The sequence below is a fragment of the Protopterus annectens genome, chromosome 8.part0, assembly GCF_019279795.1.
Source record: "Protopterus annectens isolate FY-2018-M chromosome 8.part0, PAN1.0, whole genome shotgun sequence".
NCBI lineage: Eukaryota > Metazoa > Chordata > Ceratodontiformes > Protopteridae > Protopterus > Protopterus annectens.
This window is the reverse complement of record NC_056741.1, coordinates 949,382,000-949,404,186: the sequence shown is the minus strand read 5'-3', so window position 1 is coordinate 949,404,186 and position 22,187 is coordinate 949,382,000. Positions and strand designations below refer to the sequence as shown.

General features: G+C 40.5%; 1 protein-coding gene across 1 annotated transcript in view; it reads right to left on the bottom strand.

Moving 5' to 3' along the window:
- The window catches only part of LOC122808363 (unconventional myosin-Ie-like), a gene marked incomplete in the record, with an annotated part of 1,223,059 nt that extends 1,201,397 nt beyond the window's left edge, over positions 1-21,662 (bottom strand). Inside the window, 1 exon segment of the mRNA XM_044079330.1 lies at positions 21,578-21,662. Coding sequence (XP_043935265.1) covers positions 21,578-21,662 — 85 coding nt within the window.
- Positions 21,663-22,187: the final 525 nt, after the last annotated feature.

Sequence of the window (22,187 nt, the reverse complement as noted above, 5' to 3'; positions counted from 1 at the left end):
ATGGGAAGTTATCCGAAAATTTATTACTATTTGCCTGATCAGAAATTTTTTCAACAACATGAATGATAATGTGCAGTGTGGAATACATTGGCAGCTGGGCATTTCAAAACAGGGAGGCAAGCTGCAATTGAACAGGTGAGGTTAAATGGAATGGATCATGGTATATTACAGCAGAGTCCGACTTTGAGCATGGTTACAGTTTTACATAAATAACTGTCCATACACTACTGCAGCCTTATCTACAAGACCATGGAGAGAATCATCATGGACCTCATCAACAAAGACATAGGTGAACTTCAAACTCTTTCCTCGACCCAACTTGGCTAAGGGCAGATCATGCCCATTAAACCTGGTGGACTTCATGAATGTGACCAAAGCACTGAATGAAGGTAAAATAGTACATATAGCCTGTTTTGACTTCGCCAAGGCTTTTGACACAATCCTCCACTCAGGCATCATTGAGAAACTTGCTCAGCTGGAGGTCCCATGGAGAGATAAATCAGCAAGCAAAGGAGAGTACTATTGCTGAAAATGAATTCATCCTCAAGTCTTGGTGAGTACCTTCACGAGGTGGACCATGTTTTTCACAAAATCTCACCAAGACGACACTGATATATAGACTGCATTTATATACCATATATCATGGACAGAAGCAGATCAAAAATTAAAAAAAAGATAGCTGGGTGCAGAAGACCCAGGATAGAAAAGTGCCCAATCCTGGTAAGTGCACTGGTGCCAGGACTGGAAAAAATGACAGTGTAGAATCCTCAAAATCCGGAAACATCCCTGCAATGGGGGCCAGGCCAGGCCCAGGGGGAGGATGGCCCCCTGTTGTAAAAGGAAGTAGCAAGTCCAGAAAAATCACAAAAACCGATAGGTCAAAGAAGAGCCATAAAGATGATAGAGTGGACTACTGATGATGAGAAAGAAATGATGTACTGTTACTATTATGCAAAAATCCTAGAATGTCCAGACACAAGGCATTCAAAAAGACTGAGAGAGAAATCAGAGGAAAGAAAATACTTACAAAAGAAAAACGGTCAGATTCCAATAAAAACTGTGTTCATTAATTCAACTGATTTGTGAAATACAGTATACAGACCAAACTTTGATCTGTTTGGAAAAAGAAGCATCTGAGAAAGAGTGAAAATATAAATAAAACCTAGGTATAAAAAAGAACTATGGACATGGGAAAGAAAGAGACATTTGATATGGTGTAATATTTACGCAAAGGTGAAAGCCAAAACCAATAAATATAAAGACATCAGCCCCAAAGATATTCAAAGAGAAACACAGAAAAAAGCATCCATATATGGAAAATTTCATAATAAAAAAAATAATATCACAAAGGGAGAATGTAGAAAAGAAGATTAGTAAAGTAGAAGTTAAAAAAATAGAAGTTGAAGTTAGAGTGTCTGCAAAGTGAAGAATTTGGTGTAGAAGGTGTAACATAGGTTACATCACAGCATGAAGAAATGAAAAAGAAAAGAAGTAAGGAGAAACAGGAAGATCAGGAGACTTCTGAAGAAGAAATATTTACATGGGAAAGAAAGAGATTTAATATGGTATAATATCTATGCAAAGGAGAAAGCAAAACTAATCAATATAAAAAGAGCAGTACCAAAGATATTTGGAGAGAAATAGAGGCAAAGGAATCCAGACATGGAAAACTTTACAATACAAAAAATATGATAAAGAAGAAAAGTAAAAAAGGAGATCAGTAATGGAGAAGTTAAAGAAACAGAAACTGAGGTTACAGAGTACCTGCAAAGTGAAGGATTCAGTGTAGAAAAACTAATTCAGAAAGCACCACAACAGGATAAAACAATGGACATCCAAATTAAGGGGAAACTAGGGGAACAGGAAGCAACTGGTCAGGTGCTATATGAAGATATTTTGGAGCCTTCCACAGGAAACCATTACAAATGTTCACTTGAAGCTGGACAGCAAGGGAAGGACCAGGAAAATCTGATGCAGTCAGTGTTGAGGCGTGATAGGCCAGTGAGTTCCCATATGACAGAGCAACAGATGGCACAGGATGAAATTGAAAAGAATGTGCCACAAGAAGATGGTATAGAACTTTCTACAGAATGCCTGCAGGAAATGTAAAACAAAAAATGTGCCCTCAGTTTAGAAGAATATGAGTTAAGACAAGAGTTGCTTGATTTAATAGAGCTAGATAGACATATTAAAATCAATGAAAGAAATAGACTGCAGAACGTCAATAAAACCCAAAATGTCAAAAGTTTTTAAAACAAATGAATACAGCAATTAGGACTGCCCAAAGAGATCCATTTGATATAACATAAGTAAACAGGATATGTTACTGTGCAGCTAAATTAATAACTGATAAAGTTCTATCACAAGAACATAGGGTAGGGAGGGAAAGAAAATCGAATACCATCATGAAGTATCGGATAGAGAAAACTATAAAGCAATTAAGACAAGAAGTGCCACTGTTAGAACAGTATAGAACAGATCAACAAAAATACTTAGAAAAATGTGATAAACAAAATGTGCAGTATTAGAACAGATCAGGATCTAACATGCACTATGGCAAAAAACAAACTGAAAATTTCGGCACAGGTGGAAAAACTTAGAAGATACGCAGATAAACATAAAGGAAAAGTACAAAACAAGCAATTTACAGATGACCAAAAAAAGTTTTATAGCAAATTGGGAAACAAGTTAAAGGAATTGAAAGACCACCAAAAAAGAAGAAACATATATTTTGAGGAGTATTTATGAAGATCTGGTGGAACACAACAAAGATGCTAAATGTATAGAAGAAGTAGAAGAAAGAATATGAAGTTTAAAGGTACAGGATGTCAAATGGGATGAAGTAACACTAGACAGATTGAAACAAAGTTAAGAAAACCTTTACTTGGAAAACCCAGACCCAGATGCAGTACCTAACTTCTGGTTAAAAGTATTAACATCTTTGCACGAAGATTTAGCCATGAGTAAGATTATATGTGCACCCCAAACAGATACCAACCTGGCTAACAACAGGAAAAACAATGCTCCTACTTAAGAGTGAACCTGCAAGCTACCCTGAAAACTATAGACCGATAACTTGCTTTTCGACTACGCATATACTATACACTGAAATCGATGCAGACAGAGTTTATAGTCATTTAGAAGAAAACTCAATTATGGTAATAGAACAAAAGGGCAACAAAAGAAAGTCATATGGAACAAAAGGTTCACTTGTTGTTAAATAAAGTCATAGCGGAGAACTGTAAAAAGGGGAAGAATCTAAGTATGGCATGACTACAAAAAAGCATTCCTGGATAAAAGAGTGCTTAGAAATGTACAAGATACATCCTACACTGATCGACTACATTATAGTGACCGTGAAACAGTGGCAGAGCAGTCTGCAATTAAACCATGACAAAGGACAAATTAATATCCCAGGGATAAAAATTCAAAGGGAGTTATTCCAGGGTGACTCTGTCACCGCTGCTGTTCTGTCTTGCCCTTAACACATTTAAGCCATGGCTATACGCTGGCTCCTAGAAAACAAGAAAGTGTAAATACTTATCCTTTCTTTGCCAATGATTTAAAACTGTATTGCTCATCAGATGAGGAACTGAAAGCACAACTGCAAGTTGTCAAAACATTTTCAGATGATATAAGAATGCCATTTGGTCTTGATAAATGTGCAAAAGCAACCTTTAAAGAAGGAAACGTGCAGCACCAAATAAACATCAGTTTGTGACAAGAATCTGATATAAAAGAACTTGAGCAAGAGGGAGTGCATAAATATTTGGGAACTGATGAAGGATCAACAATTAATCATGAACAAATGCAAATAAAACTTAGTAAGCAATACTTTAGAAGACTTCATCCTGAAAACAGCTCAGACATCTATGAACAAAATTCAAGCTATAACCAATTTGGTCTTCCTGTCCTACAGTTTTGGAGTGAGTAATTGGCCCCAAAATGTGTTGGATAGATTAGACAGGAAAACAAGACAGATGCTTCATGATCACAAAATGATTTATAAAAATCAGTGCACACCAAGATTATATATTCCCTGTTCTGAAGGCGGGATAGGCCTCCTTGAAATTGATTACATGTATAGATCTGCAATTGTGGGACTGCACACATCTGCTGACCGCACAAGACCCAAACATAATGAAAGTTTTGAAACATGAAGAGAATATAAGATGACTTCTCTGCTTAGTCTAGTAGAAGCATAAAGCATTATCGGCATCACGCAGGAATGGAAATCATACTAGAAGTAGATAAAAATCAGGCAGCAACTGAATGTGCCAAAAACAAAAGAAAAAATATAAGGTGAAGGACCAGATGAGAAGGCAAGAAATGTGGAAAATGCATAAATATGGTTGCAAGTATAAAAAACTTCTGGAAGACCCTCAGCCATTGGGTTTTTAACAACAAGTGAACCTTTTGTTCCATATGACTTTCTTTTGTTGCCCTTTTGTTCTATTACCATAATTGAGTTTTCTACATGAACTCCAAGAGGAACTAATCCCTCAAATAAAACAGCTATACAATCTCAGCCTCACTACAGGATATGTGCCCACAGAATGGCGTACAGCAACAGTGGTCCCACTCCACAAAGGTGGAGCCTCTACGGACCCTGGAAATTATCACCCCATAAGCCTGACTAGCTTAGTCTAAAAGGCTATGGAGAGGATCATCATGGAGCTCATAAACAAAGACATTGGGGACCTACAGACACTAGATCCTACCCAGTTCGGCTTTGTCAAGGGCAGATCCTGCCTTTTGAACCTGGTTGACTTCTTCGAAACAGTCACCAAAGCCATAGATGAAGGGAAGGTAGTCCACACAGCCTATCTGGACCTTACAAAGGCATTTGACACAATACCCCACTCGGGCATCATAGATAAGCTATCCAGCTTAAATATAAACCCCTATGTCACAAGATGGGTCGCAAACTGGCTCAAAGACAGAACCCACAGAGTGAGAGTTGCTGGAGCCATGTCAGACACGAAAAGTACAGTTTTGTACCTACCATAAATGTAGATGTTCGAAGATCCACATTGCTGCAGTCCTTACACTTGGGTAGTCCACTGTCCTCGGTCGGATATCCGCATTTGACTGACATCACATATCCTCAGTCTTTGCCCCAGATGTCAGAAGACCCTAAAAATAAAGGTCAAAACCAAAAGACAGCAAGCACCCAACCAACCACCCTTGCACTAACTATATGTACAAAATATACAAAATACACAATATGTACAACCCAACCCACACAACCACCTCTAACTGCAGAGGGAAGGAACTGCAGCAATGTGGATCTTCAACATCTACATTTATGGTAGGTACAAAACTGTACTATGTTCTTCATCTCACATTGCTGCAGTCCTTACACTTGGGTAGAATCCAAAGCAGAGGGGGAGGATGGCTAACACAAAAGGAAGCAGGCTGGCCAGCCTGCAATAGCAACAAAGCTTACACTTGGGTAATCCCAAAGCAGAGGTAAGGGAGGATGGCTAACTACAAGGAAGCAGGAGCTGCTAATATGCCCTGCAAAAAGCAGTGGCAAAACCAGCCCTGGATTTAGAGTAAAGTGGCAGGTGATAATGCCTAGAAAAGTATGCACTGAACTCCAAGTAGCTGCCTCAAAATATCCTTGGTTGCCACTCCCTCAAAAAGCTGTTGAAGTGGCAGTAGCCCCTAGTGGAATGAGGCCTAATCCCAGCTGGAATCTCCTTGCCATGATGGGAATAACAGAAAGCAATGCAAAACCAATCCACTTAGAAATAGTTTGTTTAGACACAGGCTTGCCCTGAGAACTCAAAGCAAAAGAAACAAACAACTGCTGAGACTGCCTGAACCCTTTAGTTCTGTCCAAATAATAACGCAACTGCCTGTGTACATCTAAAGTGTGCAAAATCTTTTCCCCTTTATTTTGGGATTTGCATAAAAAAGGCAAATTAATAGTTTGGTTTAAAGCCACACTAGAAACCACCTTAGGCATAAAGGAAGGATTAGTACGTAATGATACCCTATCCTTATGGAAAATCAAGAAAGGCTCAACTGCCATAAGGGCCTGCAATTCAGAAACCCTTCTTGCAGAGGAAATTGCCAACAAAAAGCAGTCTTCCATGATAAATATTTCAACTCAGAAGTAGCTGCAGGCTCAAAAGGTTGTAGAGTGAGTTTCTCCAACACAAAATTGAGATCCCAAGCAGGAGTAGGAGCTCTTCGGGGGGGTCTTATATTCTTGCCCTGTAAGAAATTGCTTGAACAAAGGATGAGAAAACAATGGTGGGACACAATCATAGTGAGATTGCTGCAGCATGAACCTTAATAGAAGAGAAAGACAAACCCTTGTCCAGTAACTCAGTAAGATATTGGAAGAGCCACACGAAACATCAAAATCTTTTGCTGCACTCCAAAATAAGAATCTCTTCCATTTATCTGCGTGACACTTTCTTGTACTAGGCCCTTCCAGCTTCCAAAAACAACACAAACTTGTTGTGGAGTGAGAGACTCTATGGTTCAAAACAGAATATGCCAGGCTGTCAGGTGCAGAGAGTGAAGTTTGACATTCAGCAAATGGCTGTCCTCCTGTGACAACAGGTGTGGAATTGAAGGCCATGGAGGCTTCCGTGCCAGACTTCTCAGTAATGGGTACCAGTGCTGTCGAGGCCAATCTGGAGCTATTAAAATCATCCTTGGCTTGTCCTGTCTGACCTTTAGAAGTACCTTTGGGAGGAGAGGCAGAGGAACATGAAGATTGCTCCAATTGAAAGAAAGAGCATCCACTTTCCAAGCTGTGGGATGAAACCTTTTTGTGCAAAACTTTGGCAGCTGATGGTTTAGTGGAGAAGAACAGATCTATGTCTGGAGTTCCCCATGACACTGTCAATTTCTGAAATTGAGGATCCAATTTCCACGGGATCCATAATTCGTGCTCAACACATCTGCTAAGGAGTTCTGTGCTCCTGGCAGCTGAAGATTGAGCTGTAAACTGAGAAAATCATTGCTTGCCTGCATAGAGGATAAGAATTGTTGATGTACCACATGACAGTTGTGTTGTCTGTTAGAATCAACACCTGCCCTGGAAGAAGTAATTCCTTGAAAGCTATTAATGCAAACTGGACTGCTAACATCTCCTTCATGTTGATATGTAGATGTTGTAGTCTGGCAGGCCACTTGTTTTGTATCCACTTTCCATGTAGATGAGCTCCCAAGCTTTGTCTGAGGCATCTGTCGTTAAATCTGACTCGCGCTCTGGCGGGTTACAGAGAGTCCCCTTGTTTAGTGACATTCCTGAGCCCACCATAAAAATTCCTTTTGAATGCAAGGTATTATTGGAATGACAGTGTCCAGATCCTGGCAGTGCTGTGTCCATACATTTTTGAGATACCATTGTAGCTTCCTCATATGCAGTTTGGCATTGGGAAGCACCAGAATACAAGATGCCATGAACCCTAATGCTGAAAGGACTGTCCCAGTCAGCACACGGACTGATGAGATAGTTGACGAAAGTAAAGGGATAGACTCCTTTGTTTGTCCGGGGTTAGAAAGGCCATCTGGGATGCTGTATTCAGTCTCACACCCAGAAAGCACATGTCCTGAGAGGGTACTAGACTGGACCATCTTAGCACTGCTATCACATATTCCAAATGATGAAGAAGCTCTTCCCTTCCTTGGGCCAAAATCAGGCAGTCGTCCAAATAAGGATAGATCTGTATTCCTTTTAACCTGAAGAAAGCTATCACTGAGCCAGAACTTGTAGATAAGCCAAAGGGCAATGCAGAGAACTGATAGTGAGAAGTCCCAGCTCGATACTTCCTGCAACTTAGTCTGATAGGAACATGAAGGTAAGCCTCCTTGAGATCCAAAGTTACCATCCAATGATCCTTGCCCAGCAGAGGTAAAGCTGCTGTAACGTCAACATTTTGAACTTGGGAATGTCCAGATAAGTGTTGAGGGTAGATAAATCCAAAATTGGTCTCCACGTGTTCCCTTTTTTGGTACTAGGGGAACAGGCGAAAAAAAGGCCACTTCTGGCATAGGGACCGGCTGTATGCCCCTATTTGGAGTAACAGAGAAACTTGCTTGTGAGCCTCTATTCTTTGTTGAGGAGGAATGTCTGGCATGCCTTTGAAAGGAGGCAAGGTATGGAAATAAAACCTGTAACCGTGGTGTATGATATCCAATACCCATCTGTCTTGGGTAATTAAACTCCAATTTTCTTTGAAAAGTGCCAACCTTCCTCCCAAAGGTGCTGGAAGGCTCTGGCAGCTGAAAAGGTAGGTCATTGGGTCAAGGACTGACCCCTGCCCTCACCAAGACTGTGCAGGAGAACTCCCTGTTCTAGGCCTGAAAGAGCCCTGAGCTCTGCCCCTACTAGATCTACCCCTAGACTGGGAATCATAAGAAGGATACGCCCACCCCTTAGTAGGCCAATTTCTACTAAACTTTGGAGGCTGGACCTGCAAAAATCTTTAACAGTCTGCATAGACTTAGCCTTGTCTTCCATTTTCTTTAAAACTGCCTCAACAGGAGGACCAAACAACACATCAGATTGTAAAGGAGCATCTAAAATCCTTGTTTTAACATGTTCAGACAAATTTTGATCCCTTAGCCAGGCAGAACTGACCCAGTGGCAGCCACCCTAGACGAGGCCTGTACAGCATCAAAACCACATTGCAAAGAATGCTTACCCACCTGTTCAGAAACATGCACGAAATCTTGCAACTCTTTACAATCAATACCTACTGCCAGAGCATCAACCTTAGACTTTAATTGGGAAAGGAGATAGTTCTGGTATTTCAACATGTGAAACTGGCAATTCAAAGCTCTCATAGCAAGAGTGGAAGAAGTATAAACTTTCTTTATCCAAGGCCCTAGCCTCTTTGTCTGCAGGAACCGGATTCTTAACAACAGAAGCCTTAACACCTTTAGGCCCCTGACTAACAGTTTCTGGGTCAGCCCTAGGACTCTTAAAAAGATACTTATGAGCTTCAGGCACCCTGTAATACCTATCCAACAGGAGCAGGAGGCAAAGAATCAGGATTAAGAGAAGCCTCTGCAAAACATCTTCTACTACATCCAAAACAGGAGGTATAGCCAAAGGCCTATGCTGGGGTAAAACAAAAATTCCTAAGCCTTTTCTTGGAATCAGAGAAGTCCTGACCTTCCCACTTAAAATGCTCCCTCATGGAATGAAGAGTTTCTGAAAAGAAAAATCCTCAGGAGGAGAAGCAGAAGGAGTAGAATCATCCAGATCAGAATCAGAATAAGGAGAGTACTCCTGCAAGTCTTCAGCCAAGACTCTGAAACATCCAAGCCTGCTCAAAACCCCAGCTCAGGCTCCAACCTAGGTCTCTTATCAGGAGGGGCATAGAACCCTAATTAAAGTAATCAAATCTTCTGCCATTTTAAGCATATGCTTCTTGGGCACAGTACCTGAAGAGCTAGGGGTAACACCAACTGAAGCCAAACCTGGCCTGCCCCTGGGAGAAGCCGGCCTAGCCACCCTAGGAAGGGAGGGTAACCTGAGAAGCCCCTCAGCCTGACTCCTGGGAGGCCACATCTATAAGGTCTCACCCTGGGAACACAGTTCTTCTAGCCTAGGCTTAACTGCCTTGTCCGAGCATCCGACGGCACAATCCAACCTTCTCTTTATAGTTATTAAATCTAGCACAAGAGCGACAGCCAACAACGCCTCAGGCCCAAGCAAGGAATACACAAAGTATGATAATCTCTGTGGTATCTGTTTCCCACAAGAAATACAATTATTGACTTTTTCTGACATCCGGTAAATCACTGAGGCAAGAAAAAACTAAAATATTCCCCAACGGGGTACTTAGCCAACTTTGAACTCGGTCTGAAACTTCAAACTTGAAAAATCTCAGAACGCCAACCGGCACTTGCAATGCTGCTTCTGCATCGGACCATGCGGCAAAAAACTGAGGGGTCATGCGATTTGTACCCTGACGCCCTGATGTCAGACATTCGGGCCGACCGAGGACAGCGGACTACCCAAGTGTAAGGACTGCAGCAATGTGAGATGAAGAACATCTAGTCACAAGTGGCATCCCACAGGGTTCTGTCCTGGGACCACTCTTGTTCGGTATATACTTTTCCGAGGTACAGGCAAACGTGGGAGGACTATGGCTCACCAAGTTCGCAGATGACTGCAAACTGCGCACCATAATCAACTCTCCAGCTGACACAAACATCCTTCAAAAAGGTCTCACAGAGACAGATAACTGGTGCCAGCGCCATGGTTTAAAGCTAAATGCCAAAAAATGTATAGTCATACCCTTTGGCAAAAACAATGTGCCCACAAATTACCACATAGGCGGAAACCCATTAAGTACAGAGAAAGTTATTAGGGACCCAAGTTGATAGCAATCTCTCCTTTGAAAACCACATTGCCAAAGTGGTTAGAAAGACCTTCTACATAGCCCACCTCATCACAAAGGGTTTCACATCTAGATCAAGAGAGGTAATCGTGCCCCTTTATTCATCCCTCATCAGGCCCACCATAGAATACAATGCCCCTTTTGGGATATACCTTACCCGACACCTGCAGCAATTAGAAAGACCCCAAAAGTATCTCACCAAGAGGATCAACGGTCTCAAACAGATGCCATATGCTGCTCGGTTAAAAAAACTCCAGCTCTACTCAGTTGCATACCGCCCATTTCGAGGCGATCTATGCCTGACATACAAAGCTATGTCAAATCCAGAATTAATGAACATGCTCCACCTTAGTAAATCTAAATCCCTTAGAGCCACACGCTCGAGGGACTTGAACCTCAGCACAGAAATAAATAGAGCTTGCTGGAGGGACAGGTTCATAACCCAGAGGCTCCCTTCGCTCTGGAATAGAATTCCAGTTCATGTGAGGCAGAGCACCTCACTGAATCTCTTCAAGAAGAATCTCGATAGGTGGATGGGGGATCATAGGTTTGTCCCAGGGATTACTCCCGTGTCACTATTAGACAGAGGCACAGTAAACTAAACCTTAAAAAGGGCACAGTATACTCAAATCAAGGGGTGGCGTAAGCCATACAGAATCGGGCTAGGCTTATAATTGCCTCAGGGCAGATAGCCTAGTATGAACCTATGAACCTATGTTAATCAGTACTGAATGCAGGAATGGTTAAGGAGAGGCAAATTCAAACCAAGAGATGAAAGGTTAATATTAACGGCCCAAGACAGTGGGCTAAGTACATGTTGGTTTACAAAGTCCATTGAACATGTGGGAAACAGACAAATGTAGGTTTTGTTAAACAGAATTGGAAACAGTTGCACATCTTGTTGCTGGTTGTGACATACTGATGACAGGAGGACTGTATGCTGAAAGGCATAATAATGTAGCAAGACTGTTGCACTGGGGATTGTGCAAACATTATGGTATTGAAGTGGCTGAAAAACACTGGAAACATGAGCTACAAAGCATCATAGAAAGTGATGAAGTCTACATCACATGGGATCACCCATTACCAACAGTTCAAAAGATAGATGCTAGAAAACAGGATATAGTGGTCCATGAAAAGAAGACAAAAGTAGCATTGATCATTGAAATCACCACACCCAGTGATTACAGTGTCTTGTGTACAGAGAGACACAAAGTCATAAAATATCAGGATTTGCAGGCAGAAATGAGAGCAATATGAAAAAGATACAGTTCCAATAGTAGTAGGACCAATTGTTCTTATAAAAAAGAATCTACAATCGTATTTAGATATGTTACCAATACATGTAACCCTGCACAAACTACAGGAGTCGTCTTTACTGGGCACACTGCGGGTGCTGCGAAGAGCACTTCTGCCTGACATCAAAGATTGAAATAAATAGTAATTTCATGAACTTAACTGTACTTTGACTTAGGAATGGGGTCCATTTCCATTATGGTATCTGACACCCAAAAGACTTGGAGAAATTAAAAAACTGGGAATTAACCCATATGTCACTAGATGGGTAGCCAACTGGCTCTCTGACAGAACGCATACAGTCAAAGTTGGGGATTCCACTTCTACCGGCACACTAGTTACCAGTGGTGTACCACAAAGATCTGGGCTGGGACCCCTATTGTTTGGAATCTATTTCTCAGAAGTCCAGGTGAAAATAGATGGCCTGAAGTCCATGTGAAAACAGATGGCCTGTGGCTTACTAAGTTCGCTGATGACTGCAAAATGTGTGCAATCATTGAGACCCCCCCTCCACAAAGTTGACATACTACAAAAGGGGCTTACACAGAAAAATGATTGGTGCCAAAGCCACTTACTTGGACTACACGCAAAAACATTTGTCATCATCCCTTTTGGAAAAGGGAAAATCCTTGCAAATTACAATATTAACAGTACCCCCATTAGATTAAACCCTGTGGTGAGATTTGGGAGCACAGGTTGATGGCAACCTTAACTTCAATCACCATGTGTCCACAGTGGTATGGAAGGCCTTCTGTGTTACAGATCTCATAAGTAAGGGCATTGCATCCAAAACTAAGGATGTTGTAACTCCCTGTACTCATCTCTCATCAGACCACTGACAGTACAATGCTCCCTTCTGTATGTACCCCACCAGACACCTGCAGCAGGTGGAGAGATGTCAAGAGGTTTCTCACAAAGAAAATTAAGGGCCTTCAACACATGACTTACATGGGCAGACTGAAGACCCTGTCACTGTAATCTGTCTTTAGGCTGCTGAGAGGTGACTTTTGCCTGGCCTACAGAGCAGTCCTGGATCCTGCCTAATGGAAATGCTGCACATCTGCAAGTCACATTAGACAAGAGTCACTCACTCTAGGGATCTTAACCTAGCCTGTGACATTAACAAAACATGCTGGAAAGACAAATATGTCTTCCAAAGATGCAAACTCCCAATTCACATAAAAACAGAGTTCCTCAATGACCCTGTTTAAGTGCAACTTAAACAACTGGATGGGAGACTGTAAATTTACCCTGAAGGTGTCACCTGTCTCTCTCTTGGATAAGGGCAGTTGGTGCTGATCACAGACTTGCACTGCAAATACAGAGCATACAACATGGTCAATAAGGGAGGCCCGTAAGGGTAAATTGAAGGTACCTCTGAGTTATACCAGTGATGTTTCCAGGTATATGGACATTGTACGTAGACAATGAAATATTTTAACAACTGATAAAGATATAGCCAAGGTAATAGATTGTGAGCCTAAATTTCTCTTGAGGAACAAGAAGTCTCTAAAGAGATGTCTATGTTTTCCTAAGAACGTCCCTTCTGCTCAGCGTGAGGTGGGAACTAAACCTTGTGTCAGATGCTCTTTTTGTGGTCTTATAGATACCACTTGAGAATTTGACCATCCTGATCAAAAGAAGATTTACAAATTTAAAGTTACTGCTACATGTGAAAGTAAGCACATAGTCTACCTTGCATATTGTTTATGCTTTAAAGTTTTACGTTGGAAAAATGGATAGATGTTTTAAAGATAGGATCCGTGAGCATATATATTACATAAATAGAAAGAGTAGTACGAATGCGTTATCAAAACATATTAGTACTGACTTGACACATACATTTCAATTCATGGCTACAGGCAGGGTTTATACATACACTAGAGAAAGTGAAGTTCGTAATCAAACTGAGGAGTTAGAGGCCACCTGGATAGTTAGACTCAGAAGGGATGATGGACACGTCATTGTGCATACCTCAGATAGTTGTGATCAAATCCAAATGAATAAATAAATATTGCCTACTGTAATGTATTTCAGCTCAGTCCCCCACATTCACCTGATACTATTTACTAATTGATACATGCATACATTTGTTAACTGGGTAAGGCTGCTGTTCTAAAGTCCCTTTTCAGGCATGACCCAGACCAACTGTTAGTAGAAAAGACAGCATTGTATACTGAGATAATGAATGAAGCACATTTCTAATCATTACAGAATTATGAAACACTTGATTAATTGTAATTATCAGTTGACAAAGTCACAAAACACAGCAGTAGTTGCACACAAACATATTTAAACAAAATGAATAACCAAAGTAATAAGATGGATGAGGTTGCTTGCTAATACCTGAGATCAGACAAATTTAAAATAAGCTTGAGGTTAGAGGATGGTGGTGGTGGAGTGTAATGGGAGAGACAGAGAGAGTTAAGTATAAAGAAATGAGAAGGAGACAGCTGGTGAAGGTGTGATAACGATAGTTGTAGGAATTGCAGTTAAATTAAGGTAGGTGAAAACAGAAAAATGTAGTAGAAAAGAAAATGCATACTACAGTAAAATTTAGTGTCATGGGTGTTACAGTAGAAGGGCAGTTATACTATTATAGCAGTATGGTTTGTGCAAAATGGATTACCCACGACTGTTTTTCTAAAATCCATGATTGTGGTAGTGGACTCAATGTCGTGCAGGACTTTGTTTCAATATTCTAGAGCTAGTTTGGTGAATGTACTCTCAGCAATGGCGAGGATATACAGTGGTCTAAAGGAGGTTTAGGTCAGAGAGTTACTGAGTAGGATTGATTCCTTTGAACTAGGAAAATTTTAAGTGTGAGGAGTGCCATTTACTGACAGTTGATAGGTCAGTACGTTTTGTAATTAAGAAGCCTCAATATTAATTTTAGGCACTGATATTCTGATGGCAGACAACTGTAATAAAGTGTAACATGTTTTCTGTTCTTTACATCTGCGATGAGGGAACGTAATGCAAAGAGAGGGAGGGCATACTCTAGTTTCGGCAGTATCATGTTAGTGGTGATAACTGCCTAACTTCGTCTGTCAAATGGCTTGCAATGTTACATTCTAATGTGTTGAGAAAGGATGGTTTGTACTTTAACATGACTGGAAAATGAAACATTTTGATCCAGATGAAGACCTTGGCATTTTGGTTTGGTGACATTTGCCATTGGGTGGTTAAGAAGGTCATGGATACAGAGTGGGTATGGAGATGACAGTTATTTGTTGCTACCAAACAGCATAACTGAGGATTTGTGGATATTCAGGACGATTTTATTGGTGCACACCCAGTTCCAACAGCAACGTATGATTTGGTTTGCAAGTGCTGTGAGACTAGTGCCAGCATGAGACACTACTGGATTTTGGACTAGATTTCTTCATTTATGATTTGGATACTTATTTATTTTATTTATATTTATTTATTTGCAGTTTGTTTTCCAGGATAGTCCATTGGGCTACAAGGAGCCCATTTTCAATGGAGTCCTGGAGAGAAAAGCTCCAGAGAAATACAAATGCACTGTACAGAAAGAGCACAAATCCATAATATACATTTCAATTAAATGTTAAATACATATTTTGTATAGTACAAACCTATATTGCACAATTCAAATAGATGTTACAGAATACAGAAAAAAAGATTTTCATTAGGAAAATTACCTCAGGTTAATTAAGTAAGCAGTAGTTTTTTTTTTTTTTTTTTTTTAAGGGAATTACAATGAGGTAATTCTTTAGTCATTGGTCGAATATGTCCCAAGGGATGTAAAACTTTAAGAGGTAGTGACAGGCAACAAAGTTTGGAAAGTTAGGAAGAAAGTGTGGTAGAATTAGGTTGGATGAGAGCAAGAGCATTTCCATTGTGAAGTAAGGTGCGAGTGCAGTGAGGTTTTAAACAAGGAGAGACTGCTGGTGGTGCGGATGGGAGAAAGGAGAGAGTTCCAGAGGTGTGCAAGAGAGAAGGACATCAATTGATTCCCAGCAGGATGTGTTGGTTTATGCAATTTAATTGGGTTTTGGGAACTCGATCTTAGGAGTATCTGGTTTAGACATTTCAAAGGTATTTGCTAGGGAGGGGCAGAGAGATGGGTTATGAATGAGTTTGTGTGCTTGGATGAGCTGGGTATATGTGAGGAAGTTTGATCATTTAGCCAACTTAGTTGGTGAAGGGAATTACAGTGATGAGAAGAGGCTCTATGACCTGCTGCAAATTTGGACATTTTGTTACAAGATGAGAGTTTTGTTTTGAGGGAAGATTGTAGACTGGTTAGGAAAGATGTAACATATAAAAGGGATGGGATGAGGTATGTATTAGCTAATGTAATCCTGATGGTGGGAGAGAGAAAGCGACTGTGGTGGTAAAGCATTCCTAATTTTTTATGGGTTTTTTGATATTTGCTTGTAGATGCTTATCAAATTTTAGTTGATTGTCAATGATAATTCTGAGTAATTTTGTGTCAGAGACTAGTTCTAGGGGGGTATTATTATTGCTGGTAATTATGAAGTACTTGTTTGTCTAGGGAAGAGGTTTTGGATGCATTGAATAACATAAGTTTTGTTTTGGTTGCATTACGGGCTAGATGGTTGTCGAGCATCCAATGTTCAGTGGAAGAGAAGGCAGCTTGTGTTTGTTAAGAGTTGTGATGGAAGGGGAGGAACAGATTATAGTAGCATCATCGGCATATTGGATGAGACTGGAGTTAGGAATGGCTTGGAAAAAATAATTTATGAATATGTTGAATAGTAGGGGCCCTTGAAAGGAACTGTGAGGGATGCCTGTGGATGTATTAAGGAAGGGTGAGATAGCTTTTTCCCATTTAACTGCTTGTTGCCTGTTTGTGAGACAGCTTGAGAACCACTGGGTAGAGGAAGGGGTAGGTAAGTTTAGAGAGTCTGGTAAGAAGGAGGCTGTAGGAAATAGTGTCAAATGCCTTAGAGAGGTTGAGAAAAAGAGTGGATACAAAGTGGCCAGAGTTGAGGGCTTTGTTGATTGTTTCTAGGAAAGAGAGGAGGGCAGTGGAGGTACTATGACCTGGTCTAAAGCCATGTTGTGTGGGGGTAAGAAGCTGATTACTGATGAGATAGGGTAAGAGTTGTTGGTGTACACACTTTTCAAGTAGCTTAGAAATAGAGGACAGGATGGAGATAGGGCGAAAGTTTAGGATGTCATTATTATTGCCACCTTTATAGAGAGAAATAAATAAAGGCCTTCTTCCAGAGCTGGGGGACCTGGCTTTCTGAGATAGACCAATTAATTAGTATGCTGATAGGGAGAGAAATGGCTTCTGTGGCTACTTTTAGGAAGTAGGAGGGAAATTCATCAGGCGCATTGGAACCAGGTTTTAATTTTAGGAGGAGTTTTTTATGGTGGATATAGAGATGGGATTGACAGAGAAAGGTAGAGGTTGGGGGCAAGGGATGCTAGGGGAGGAAGGGATGGGAGCACACTGAGGAGGGGTTGTAGAGGTATTGAAGGATGATGTTAGCTTGCTTACGGACTCTATGAAGAGAGAGTTAAATTGGGTGGCCAAGTCCATGTCAGAGGCATCTGGGTTGGGACAAGGGTTTTCTTTTTTTTCATGGGTTGAGGAGAGATGAGATTCCTTTCTAAAATAGTTTGAGATTGGTGGTGTGGTTGGTTTGGAAAGTGGAGAAATAGGCTTTGCGGTCTAAGGTAATACGTTTTTACTTCAATTATTTTTGTTTTTTACTCTTATTATATTAGTTTGATAATTAGCTAGATTTTATTTTTCTGGGCTTAAAGATTTTTTTCAGATGGTGAAATGGGGCAGTTATACTACTTCTTGGGGTGTGCCACACAAGTTGGGTGCAAAAAGATGGCATACCATTACCAAAATACTTTGCTGCATTACTGTTTCTACCACAATGCTGCTCTTTTAAGGACCTCATTTTCTGTTTTAGCTCTTCTGAATTCTATATTCTAAGAATAGATGGATATTTTTGTAATCAGCTAATGTAATTATCACGTGCTGGGATGACTTTCCTATGTGGCTTATACTGTTGTATGAAACAGTTGACAAGTACATCATTTTTGTTACATTCTAAATAACTACCACTATACTTTACTGGATAAAGCAGAAAGTCACAAACAAGATGCACCTTCAATTCACAGGCTTGCGTCTAACATCCTCCTAAGTACTGTGTAGCTTTAACTCATTACAGCCAAGTGCTCCACCAGGCGTCTTCTGCAGTTAACTCCTACTGCTCCTCTAGGCATCAAATATTGATTGTTCACATTTGCATTAATAATTCCAAAACCATGTTACTTACAAGGTACCAGTATATTTTATCTTGAAGCATATGTGATGGCAAACATAACTGTATTGATATTTGACCTCTCTCAATGAGTATTTTCTAGAACTGTAAGGTGATAACTTCATTTTTTAAAGGCTTAAGCCACGCCCACTAGGAGTTAAAGGCACACACTCAAAAGAGCTGTACCGGAGGGAATGTCACACAACAAGGCAAAAACCCCGAGTCACTTGAAGTCAGTTTTGTAGGTGCTTAGCAATTTTGTAAAATCTGGAAATTATTTTGATGACATTTTTAATGCATGTGCAAGAGGGCTTAGAAAGCATATAAAATTTGATTAGTATTTTTTTTTTTTTTTTTTTTTTGTGAGAGAAGGCACAAAGTGCTCCTATCAGGCTTCCTCAAGCAGGATGAATTTGTGTAGAAGGATAAAACTAAAATGCACATAAACAACTAGCAACTACCACTGGGATAAAGTTTACTTCTCATTTTTCCTTAATTAGTAATAACCATTTGATTACTATTCAGACAAATATTTCTCTGAAGAAGAAAAAAAATTCCTATGCCAGGAGGTTCCCTTGGGAATAAACTAGAGTTTCAGATAGTCCACACACCTAAATAACCTACAATTACATTAGGAAATGGTCATATCTATAGATGCTCAATTATATACACTGTTGAAGAACTGACACTTCGGATTCCTACTTGTAGGAGCCCAATGCCCAGCCCCTCTTACAGAGTTCTTTTCCCTTTCCCCTGTTGGACTTGTGGATACCCTCCCACTGCGACATCACGACTTTGGTGGTATAACTGGGCAGTAGCCAGTACCATCTTCTGAGTTTTTTCCCTTTGCAAAATGAATCCAGCACAATGCTTCCTGCATGAATTAGCCCCCAGGAGGTATTAACTCAACAAGACTACTCTTACAACTGCCTCTCCAGGGTGCTGCTAAACCCAGAGGATGGGGAGTGTCTCTCTGTGGGGCAGACAGGGAAGGTAGTAAGAGAGGATTAGGGTACCCCCAACCCTTGTATATCATAAGAAAACAGGGGACAGTTGAAGGGAATTTGTTCTGCAACAGTGGTTATACTCAAAAACCTGACATCAAAGTACACTACTAACATAAGTGAACTCTGCTGTACGTAATATCCACCACTGCAGTACTGACTCTTGGGTAGACTCCCAGACCTTATGGACTGGATGATGGCTGACCCTGAGAAGAGGCAGGGGACAATATGCTCTGCAGAATGACAGTGGCAAAACCCGCCCTTGCCCCGGAAGAACTACTTGTGTTCTAATGTTTTGAAAAAGGTGTGTACAGAAAACCAAGCTGCTGTTTCCAGTACATATTGGATACTAATCCCCTCAGGATGGGCAATGGTTGCTGGAGTGGCCCTTGCAGAATGGGGCCCAACACGACCTGGAACTGTCATTCATTCATTAGACATTTGTAAACTGGGTAAGTAGGCTAGTCTAAGGACCATTTCTGGCCATGACCTAAACCAAAAAGGAAAGTGCAAGTACATATATAATACATAAATATTTGCACAATAAAAATAGCGTAGTTGGACTTACAGTTAAATAGTATGCACATCCTGCAGATTTAGTTTACTTGCATATGTATACAAGGATTTTCTGACAGGGCCATGCAAGGCCTCTTTTCAGCGGAGGCCTGTGAAGAAAAGCACCATGACAAACAAACAAAAAAAAAAGTACATCATAGTTGAGCTAGCATGATAATTAGGCAAAATAAGCATCGGGTTAAAGTAATTCATAGTTACATACAGGCATCCAGCATACCTTAACATAATAAGCACATCTTACAATGAGTTTCAAATATTACCATACAACACAAATGTCAAAAACAGTTTTCAGTGCTAGATTAAGTAGTAGTGCTTTGACCATTAAGAAGGTAGACAGCGGTAGAGACATTTGTAAAAAAAGTGAACTTTAAAATTGGATAAACAGGAGAATGTAATTAGAGCTGACTAGTCACAAGAGATATTAAAAGTTATAAGTGACTGTACTTAAAAGAACCTCCTGTGCTTGCCAACTTTACAATTTCCAAAAAAAATTTCCATAAGCTTTGCAACAAATTGCATTATATGTCAATCATAAATAATCTGTTGCCATTTTCTTGTCCTCACATTTAACTCTGTAAGACATCTTTATTCTACTGTGCACTATTTCCAAATACAATATTGTATATATATATATATATATATATATATATATATATATGTATGTATATCTTCTGAGTTTTTTCCCTTATTATTCTGGAGTTTTGGGCCTCTGCTGAAAAGGGGCAGCTTGAATACCCAGTCAGACCACCCCAGTAAAGAAATGCAAACCAATAAATCAATAAATAAAAAGGAGAGAGGAGAAAGTGTTTACAGAACTATATTAATCTGTCAGTTGGGATAGAGCATTAATATAATGTAGCATTTGGAAGGCAAGCATGGAGGTTTCTCTTAAAGTTCATAGGTGTTTAATAGACTAATGAACACTAGGGCCTTTTTAAGCCTAGCCATGCATCTGAAATCTCTGACAAGTTCTGGTTTCCTTGATAAATGTAAGCAGAGGCTTGGGAGATAAATCATTTACAGGCAGTGTCCATAAGAGACAAAACTGTCAAACCAGGGATGAATTTCCTGTTGCCCATCTAATTGTCCAGGTTGAACTTGAAACTGGTTAATGAGGAACTATGCTTCACATCGATAGGGAGCATGTTCCAGAGAAGGGATAGTCTTAACATACCTCTCTCTCCAGCAGGCCCTATTCATATCACAGGCAAGGTACAACTCTTTAGAACATGTGATTCTGGTGCGGTTTGTTTTGCAAATATGCAGGAAGCCCATCAGGGTGGGGACTGACAATGCCTTTTATGCCAGGCACAGATCTCCCCTCAACAGGATGTAGGAGACAGAATACAGGGATAAGGCTCTGAGGCAGTCTGTGTAGGATATGTTATTTATGCCCTGTATTATTTTAGTGAGGTACCTTTGTAGACAGTGTAATTGTTGAATGTGCCTGCTTAGGTACATACCATAGGGGGCATTGTAGTCATTGATAGGTCTAATGAATGTGGAATACAGCGGCATAAACTCCTTGGACCCAGGTGCCATGCCTTTGTTTACAAGTTGCACAGCATAGAATGATTTCCTCACTACTGTAGACACGGGATGGTCAAAGGCTAGATTACTGTCTGTGCATGTCCCACAGTCCCTTACTACTGGGTCGACTCTTAGGGGTGTGTTGTCAATAGGATAGTTACCAGAAGTGGAGGAGTTCCCTGAAGGATACTACTATGTATTTCTTGACGTTTAGTTTTAATCCATGGGTGTGACACAAGCTGTCAGTGTCCGCCCTTCCTGGAGAACATTGGTGTTAGTGGGGGGATTCTATGACTGCTCCTAATTTGTACTAATTTGCAAATTCGCCAGAGGCTCTTGACATTGTCCTTGACTTCAGAGAAGTAAATGTCAGTAAGAAGTGGTGCCTGTGACTGACCTCTGAGGAACTCTGCTTGTGACTAGCCTCTTTGCAGACTTCCAAATTCAAACTTCCTGAGCACTGCCTGGGAGCCACCTGGCTAAACACTGGGTGACACAAGGGTTTATAACTAACCTTTTGAATTTGTCAACAATATTTGAGGGGGTACTGTGTACAATGCCTTGACCAAGTCAGTCTGAACCATTTTACTCTCATCCATTTCGTTAGTGAACTTCTCAAAGAAGCCCACCAGGTTGAGTAGCCATGACCCGCCGTTGACTAAATTAAATTGGATATGGTCCAATGTATGGATTTCCTGTGTCATTATTGGTTATTTTCTTGATAATTCTTTCCATGGCTTTGCATATAAGACTAGTGAGACTTATGGGTCTGTAGTTTCCATGGTCTGAAAGTGGCCAGCCTTTGTGCAGACGGATAACTGTTGCTGTTCTCCATTCATTAGGCCCAAAGCCTGTTTGGAGGCTAAAGTTAAACAAGAATCCAGAGTACTTAATAGGTCACATTTCAAGACATTTAGAAAGCATCCTGCGATATTGTCTGGGCCCCTTGATGCAGTGCTCTTGGCCTTACAGATGACTTGTTCCCTAGTGATAGTAGGGGGAGTTATATTTGATGGCATTTCCTGAGGGGAGAGAGGAGTACATTTAGAGCTGAATTTGTCTAGGAACCAAACAAAATCAGTAAGAAAAGCATTTACCACTTGAGAATGGTTAAAAATAAATAA